Here is an 8,399-nt window from a genome sequence, read left to right as displayed (position 1 = left end):
ATTTTGAAAAGACGATTTACTCTAAGGGTCTGAAACTTTCATTAGCTGTTCATTCATCCTTCGCGGATATTTTGATATGTCAATTGTGTGTACATCATTTTTTATGTTTCCATAGCAACCACTAGTTTCATGTAGGTTTGGCCAAAAATCAACTTTTTTGACATAATTCTGTATTTTTTCCAGTTTTCTTCATCAAATTCCAGAAATTCACCAATTTGTACATTTCATAAGCATTCTGGCTTGATTTTGTATCAATTTCCATTATTTCTTGACTTTTTAAGAAAAAAGTAAAATTCAAGATGGCGGATCCACGATGGCGGGTCAAATGACGTTATTTGGCATCATATGACGTCACAACCAACAAAATTATGGCATCATCTTGTGGAACAAGCTCAGGGCTATCTAATCAATGTAAATTTATTTCGCTGTGCCTAAACAGAGCGCAAACCCAAGAGGGTTCCATCCATTTCCCCCTTATAGCACGGTGGGGGGTACGAGTTAGTTTGTACATCCGAGGGTTAAAATAACAGTGCAAAACACCTAAATTCTAATTTGTAGAATTTAAATATGGGAATAAAGGGCCGTGATGTTTACATTCTAAAAAATTGACCAGTTAGATGAGAGTTTTTCTGGGCAAATCTCACTTTTTAGATTACCCTTGAAACCCTGCTCGAGCATCATGGGCGGGTCACATGCTTGATGTTGCAATTGATTATTGTCAACTCTTACTTTACACTTGGCATACAAACTCATCAATCCTGAGAGGTATTCTTTGCTGACATTATTGTTTGCCCTCATATATTAACTCTTGAGCTCACCCAATGAATATCCATTTCATGCGAATCGAGTTAAAAAACATCTATGATTTTTTTACTTTGCTGCATCAGGCAGGCAAGTAAATCTTAATTAGTATAAAGATAAACATTGTGCATATAATTTTGAAAGCATGGGAACAAGAACCAAAGACCTTGATCAGCAGCAAATAATATCACTAAGTGATAATTAATAGTTTGTTGTTGTTATTGTTATTATTTATTATATTTATTTATATTTATTGTTGTTATTATTTATTATTTATTTCCACTGCGTAAGGAATATCAATCTCTATTTATAGATGTGTACACTCCAATGATAAGAATGGCTTCGATGTTTTGCTCAATTGTAACTTTTTTGAAAGAAAAGCTCGACAATACCGGATGTTACCTTTGTTCTCATTTCATCCACTCACTTGCCAGCCTTAGAGAGTGCACAGGCATTAAGATCGTCAGATATGATTTCAGTGATCCACAGGCTGGAAAGGACCTCTGTGACAGAGAAATTGCCACAGTGCAGAGCCATGTGCATTGTAACATAAATGAAGGCCACGACATTAAAAGTGCTAGTGATATCCTATGGCGGGTTAAGGGGTGTCAGGCATCAATAATATTGTTAAGACTCAAGAGTCAGGCCAGACCTTGAAGCACACAATGTTTGCAATCTGTCTCTTAAAGTTTTTAGCTTCAAGTCCGGAGGTTTGAAAGTGTAGAGGGCTTATGATAAGGGCCCTGGTAAGCGTTTCACACCAGCACATGAGGAATGGATTTGAAAGACCTCAAGGGCCTACAGATTTATGCATAGAGCAGCCCTCAAATGTACTGCAAGAGAGACTGTTACTTTTACAGCCAGAGGTTTGACAAGTGTCAGCTCTAACAGCCTCAGTCTAGGCATAGTTAATAGAAGGGGATTACTATGAAACTCAACAAAGTTCTTTGTTGTATGTTTTTGTTCTCTTTTTTGGCCTTGACCGTGCGCAAAACATAATTGTTGTATACTACTAACCGAGTAACTGACCAATAGAAACGTTTTGGTTACGTAATTTATGCATAGCGCATGAGTGCAAAAAAAGATTTTGCACGGTCGTGGACCTTCCAACAAAAATCTTGGCATCTTTGTTTGCTCCTTTGATGTTTGCCGGGCTTATAACCATTCCCCTCTATTAACTATGGTCTAAGACCTTGCAATCTATTGAAGAAGAGTCCCAAGTTGTTAAAGCTACAAGAGTGTATTCCTCCTACCCTGAAGAGGGATTCATAAAAGCATAGCAGTCTTTTGCATTCTGCAGAGACACTTGGATGCGGGCAAACACTTAATGAAGTTAGAGAGGGAAACGACATAGACAGCATCAAGATAAAATGGGTTGAAATTCCAAACGTCCTTTAGTGATCATGATCCACGTGAGAAATCTCAAAGGGATGGGTCTGAAAACATCACGAAGAGGAACCTGAAAAGAACATTCTTGGAAGGTGAGGGGACAGCACGAAAGTGTAGTGAATGAGTGCAGTAAGATGAGACTGTGCAAGACAGTAGTGGCAGGAAAATGCCCAGCAAAGAAGGGTAGCTTGCTGCAGACCAAATGGCCCAGTACTTCAGCATGTTGTCTGTAATGTACAGAAGTGGCCGACTAGCCATACACCAGGCGTATCTGAATCCGTCTCAAGATGAAGCAGAAGAGATCTTGACCAGGCTTGCAGTACGAAGACAGTACTACTTGCCAGCTACTTTACCATCCACCAGATAGAATATGTAACATGGTCTTGTGACCAGAAAAACAAATCACTTATTTCACAGCGCCATGGAGCTATGGATATACTCAGGAGATAACTGTGCAGAAAAGAAAACGATAGCCAAGAGCCACTCAAGCTTGTTGAGTGCCTAGAAAAAGTTTAAAAGTTCAACAGGGCCAAACCTTGTTAAACCTAAGACACTGGGGCCGTGTATGGTGCAATTTTTTCAGACATCTTCTTACTCGCAGACATGCAATCATTTACAATGTGTTGTGCTAACATCTTTGAGGTATAACCTTTATCTGCGGTTAATTCAGTATAGGAACTTTCAGAAGAAAAACGCATTTTCATAAAAGCTAGCTAAACCTCAATCTCACAGTTGAAGTATTATATACAAACTGTACGTGTTTACCAAGATTTACTTGCATGCCTGATGCAGAAAAATGAAAATTTCAAGGGGTTTTTGAACTCGGAATGAGGGCAAACAATAATTTCAGCGAAGAATACTTCTCAGGATTGATGAGTTTGTATGCTGAGTGTAAAGTAAGAGTTGACAATAATCGATTGCAAGATCAAGTATTTGACCTGTGATGATTGAGTAGGGTTTCAAGAGTAATCTAAAAAGCACGATATGCCGAGAAAAACTCTCATCTAACTAGTCAATGTTTTAGAATTCATACATCCTGGCTGTTCATTGCCATATTTAGATTTTACGAATAGAATTTAGGTGTTTTGCATTGTTATTTAACCCTTGGACGTACAAGCTAACTCGTACCCCCGCCGTCGTATAAGGGGGAAATGGAAGGAAATCCTTCTGGTTTTTGTTCTGTTAATGCACAGCGTACTAAACTTACATTGATTGGATAGCCCTGAGCTTGTTCTACAAAATAATACCATATTCAATGGCTGTGATGTCGTAATGTCAAATGACGTCATTTGACCCGCCATCGTGGATCCGCCATCTTGGATTTTACTTTTTTCTTAAAAAGTCAAGAAATAATGGAAATCGATACAAAATCAAGCCAGAATGCTTATGAAATGTACAAATTGGTGAATTTCTGGAATTTGATGAAGAAAACTGGAAAAAATACAGAATTATGTCAAAAAAGTTGATTTTTGGCCAAACCTACATGAAACTAGTGGTTGCTATGGAAACATAAAAAATGATGGACACACAATTGACATATCAAAATATCCGCGAAGGATGAATGAACAGCTATTGAAAGTTTCAGCCCCTTAGAGTAAATCGTCTTTTCAAAATTTTGAAAATACCTTCTTAGGGGGATGACATCCACCCCAACCCCCGCCTTGTACGTCCGAGGGTTAAGGGATATTGCAAAGAGTTTTGCATTCATTGAGCTTCCACTGCCCAAAATAATATTCAAAGACTTTGTTAATGACATTAACATAGAAATAACTTTGATGAACTGATTCTATAATATCTAATATTTTTAGATTTCGCCCTTTTCTCTTTGTTAAAACTAGCCTCTTGTCATGTTGTTTGAACAGCTTTTGTTACCAAAAAATAACAGATGCCAAAAATTTTATACTTGATTTCATCAGGCCAAGGGTGACTCTAAACTGTGATGAAATTAGTTTTGATTCGGAAAGTTGGACTTAAGCAATATTTGAGTCAGAATTTCAGCTAATTTGCCTTATAGCTAAATGTTGCGCGACATGGGTAGGAAATGACATTTCTTGATTGGCACCTGTCACTTCAAATGACTTGAAATTCCTGGTGTAAACTAAGATAGGTCCAATCTTTATTTGTGTGTAATACCAATAAAATGCAATGTATTCTGTAAGCAGGAGCGGTGTTTAAATTTGATGCTTATTTTACTGATATTTCGGGGATTTTGGACAAAAAACCAGGGGGGTGGTCTAACTCCTAAGGGAAAAATCACAAAGCCGGCCCACTTTGTCTTTTAGAGTTGTTGGGTAATACCTTTAATCTGGCAAAGTTTCATCCAAAAAGGAGAGATGGCATGTATCACTCCTGCCTGGTCCTCTGGTAAACTCGGTCTTAAATTTTGAAATAAAAATTAGGGCTCCCCATGTTCGTTTAGGAGCAACAGCACCTTGTTAATACCCATATAAATCCTTATAATAGCACCATGATTGTAGTCACGATAGCTTGCTAAATTCACATTTCCGACGATTGCTTTTTGTTCTACACTGAGAATTGATCCATATTTATTTTACACAGAGAAATTTATTACTCAATTCAAAACAACGGAAAAAAATGATAGGTCACCATACTCGTTGGCGAGAAAATGACGATTTACCTCTATGGCGAGGTCCAGCTGTAAACAAAAAGCCGCCATTTTTTAATGCGCGCGCGCTAATCACGCGTGAAATTATGCGCAGTAGGGATGCGCAATGCAATAGTGGGGAATAACCTTAAGCACCAGGCTATTTTGCGACGGCGACGGCGACCGGAAGTGACTTTTTGCTCCGGTAGGCGTTCTGGAGTTGTCTGTTAAGTCGTCTTCGTTTCGCGCGAACGTGAAAACCTTCATTTTGGTGTTGTCTCCAGAACGTGGGTATCTTTCCCTCACTAGCTTGTCTCAAAACATGTTATTTTGTCCTTGTTACCTTTTTAGAAGTATTTTCTTTCATGTTGTACAAATTGTATACTCAGATATAGATAAAAACACAGACATTTTCATTTCTCGTAGCTTTGAGCAAAATATGTCGGCGCCGGCCTCCGATGGAAAACCAAAGTAAGCTGAACTATTGAGTCTTTCGAAGACATTTCAACGGAAAATATTTTTATGCACATCTTTATAAGTTTACATTTTTTCTCGATCGTCGGTCAAATAGCTGAATTGTTGTATTTTGCTTTTAGAGCTATGGAGTGGACTGAAGATCATGATGTTATTTTGCTTCGAGAAATCCTGGCGAGCGATTTGTTTTCATTCGAAAAAGGAAGCGTTGCGAGGGGAGAAACGTGGGAATCGATCGCAGAAAAGTTAAATCAAGTGAAGACAATCAGTTTTCATCAAAGATAAGAGGGCAGTAAGAGACCGATGGGTTATTCTCCAGAAGAAGTATAAGGCCAAGATGCGATTGCATCAAGAAGAAACTGCAAGTGGAATATCCGTGGACGACATGTCTGAAATAGATGTTTTACTTGAAGAACTCGTCGGGAAAGAAGATAGCTCAAACAAAGTTGGTGATGCTCAGGCAAGAAAGCAAAAAGAAGATAAAAGCAAGGCAGAGGACGTAAGGCAGAAAGCTTTAGAGCGATACAGCGAAACGAAAAAGCGCAGATCAACAGAGAATGGCGATGAATGTGAGGAGAAACCGAAGCGCCAAAGGAGAAGTGTCCGCATGGAACCACTAGTGGAATTCATGCAAGAGAAAGCCAAGAATGAGCGACAATTACGACAACAAGAGCTAGATCTAAGAAGACTAGGGGTGCTTACCATTTACAAAAACCATCCGGTTGGAAATTTCAGGCATAAACATTAAACGATTAAATTCGACGTTGCGAGAGAGGGAATCACTAAAAAGTATATCCACATCCGTTAGAGAGACTTAAAAGAGCAGAAAAATAGCATCAACTCAAATCACAGTCCATATTTTCTGAAGCTTCCCAAACGGTATGGGGCGAACCATTTGATTTTCCAACTAGAATTTCCGGTTTTCCCATGTAAATGGTAAGTACCCTAGAACAAGAGCAGAATCAGGAAGTGATGGTGACTGTCTTACAGCAACAACAACAAACAAATCAAGCTATTCTGTCGGTTATCCAAAAGCTTCTCGAGAAGAGACAATGACATTTTCCCCAAGTATGAACATGTTAAGGCAGTGTTTATTTATTTCAACAAAAAGACAGGTATTTGTTGAAATTAATGTCTTATTATTTACTTGCGTTTTGTGAATTCGAAGAAAAAAACAAGTTCATTCATTATTGTTGTTACAAGTTTGACTCTTACATTGGTGACTACCAAGAAGAATTCAAATACTTAATAAATTTGGGTTTAATTAAAATGGCCTCTATTTCTGCTCTGTTTATTTGAGAGAATTTATCTAAAATAATACTGCAATGAAGGAGGGTCTAGACCAAAAAACTCTGAGGTTTTCTTGCCATATAGGCAGGTAATAGCATTATTAAGAAGTGCACATACAAGATACATTTTTCCCACACTACTCATTCCAATTTTTAGGTTTTTCTTAAAATCCAAAAACTTGAAGTCGTTGATGATGTCCCCAAAGAGCCACTCCACAGTTACTGTAACAGAACTCATGTCAAAATTGTATTGTTCCATCATCGGTGTTAGGACACCATGGCGAAAAAGTGCCTGTAGGTGTGTTCGCAGGGGATAGGCAGGATCACCATAAACACTCATGGGCTGGCCTGTTGGGGAAAATACATTCCTTTCCAATTCCTGGAGAAGATTGGAATCTACCAACATGCTTGCATCATGTTTTTTCCCCTCTGCATACCAAAACAGATAAATAAGATTAATAAATTAATGAAACCTTAAGTGGCAGCTTATTTTCATGGTATCCTAGTGAACATAACTTACCAACAGGCCCATACATATTTCCAATAAGTTCATTTGGTAGAGTGACGGACTGAAACTTGAGTGAATGTACCCGTTTATGTCCATTGTACACTATTCTTTGGTGTTGGCCTGGGCGAGAAATTGGTCTGACTGTCCCATCTATAAACCCAAAGCAATTGCTGAGAGGTGCACCTTTAGCATGAATAACATCTGCATACTCCTGTAGCATTGGCGGACTCAGTATATCAAAATTCCACTGTGAAATTCGATGACCATGGCTCAAAAAAATATGATCCATCACTGTATTGGTGATCATGCTTATTTCGGGAACTGGTCTTGCAAAACGATGAATCATGTCTGAATAGCGACATGGATACGAGAAACGCTTCAGAAGCATACAAAGCCCTTCAGTTCGGTCACAAGTTGTTCTTTGCGGACATCAGAAAGTGTCTGGTAATTGAAGAACATTTGCCAATAATGTTATGTCATGTTTTCGCACTCTGAACTCCGCTAAACACTCTGATTCATCCATCTGGTCGTAATCAAACTTTGGGTAGGAGCTGTAAGGGAATTCTGGATTCTTGGAACTGTAACTTTCGTACAAAGTCAAAAATTCTTCGTCACAGATGCTTTCACTGTCGTACAAAAAAAAAAGCAGGTTTCTCATTTCACTGAAAGATGACATTCTCTCAAACAGCTTATTTTAAAAGCGAACAGAGTTTGCAACCGACGTCGCTGCTGCAAAACTCGTCTAGCTGCTTAACGTTTATATTTTGGCGGGAACGACGTTGTTCTCTTCCCAGGCTCTTTCGGTCGCTAAAGTTGCCGTTGCCTCTGAAACGACCCGTGCTTAAGTTCCCTAGTATGGAGGCAAAGAAGAGACGTCGTGGCCGCCCGGCGACTGTACGTTCCGAGGAATCTCTAGAAGCTGAACGACTGTACAGAGCAGCCTGGTATGCACACAGAAAACGAGTTTGTCTAAAGAAGAGGATTTTTTCAACGTGGAAGTTTTTAAAAGGGATGAGTTTGTTGAACTCAGACTCTGACTTCGCAGTTCATTTGCATTTGTAAACACCTTGAACACTAATAAAGTGTATTATCGTTTGTCTCACGATGTAGTCACTTGAGATGTAGATCGCGACGTTTCGACTGCTTACTGCTAGTCTTCTTCAGGTGATAAGGTCGACTGATTGCACAGTATCATTTATATCACAAAGGTCGGCTGTAATTGGTGCATTTCGATCCTCCTATTGTTCCATTGTCCCGGCGAGTAGCTGTTCCCTCAGTGGTCCACTGTTGTACCGTTCTCCTGTTGTTGTGTTTCTTGATCGTGGGTATCCAT

General features: G+C 39.0%; 3 protein-coding genes and 1 pseudogene across 3 annotated transcripts in view; 2 read left to right on the top strand and 2 right to left on the bottom strand.

Moving 5' to 3' along the window:
• LOC145482722 (ATP-dependent DNA helicase Q1-like) overlaps positions 1–8,399 on the bottom strand; it is a 361,760-nt gene that overhangs the window by 211,418 nt on the left and 141,943 nt on the right. The gene's annotated exons all lie outside the window — the stretch shown is intronic.
• Positions 5,466–6,035, top strand: LOC145482744 (uncharacterized). Its single transcript, XM_081461384.1, has one exon. The coding sequence runs from the start codon at positions 5,607–5,609 to the stop codon at positions 6,015–6,017; it is 411 nt and encodes a 136-aa protein (XP_081317510.1). The 5' UTR covers positions 5,466–5,606; the 3' UTR covers positions 6,018–6,035.
• LOC145482761 (uncharacterized) lies at positions 6,575–7,742 on the bottom strand (annotated as a pseudogene).
• The window catches only part of LOC145482695 (uncharacterized), a 64,078-nt gene continuing 63,872 nt past the window's right edge, over positions 8,194–8,399 (top strand). Inside the window, exon 1 of the mRNA XM_081461335.1 lies at positions 8,194–8,230. The gene's annotated coding sequence lies outside the window, so the exon portion shown is untranslated. The remainder of the gene's footprint in view (positions 8,231–8,399) is intronic.

Source organism: Orbicella franksi, chromosome 3 (genome assembly GCF_964199315.1).
Source record: "Orbicella franksi chromosome 3, jaOrbFran1.1, whole genome shotgun sequence".
Lineage (NCBI taxonomy): Eukaryota > Metazoa > Cnidaria > Anthozoa > Scleractinia > Merulinidae > Orbicella > Orbicella franksi.
The sequence above is the reverse complement of the archived record's forward strand: the minus strand, read 5'-3'. Positions and strand labels throughout refer to the sequence as shown.

What these genes read in the sequence shown, in the direction of transcription:
- LOC145482744 (XM_081461384.1), top strand. Translation starts at nt 5,607, where the DNA reads ATGCGATTGCATCAAGAAGAAACTGCAAGTGGAATATCCGTGGACGAC.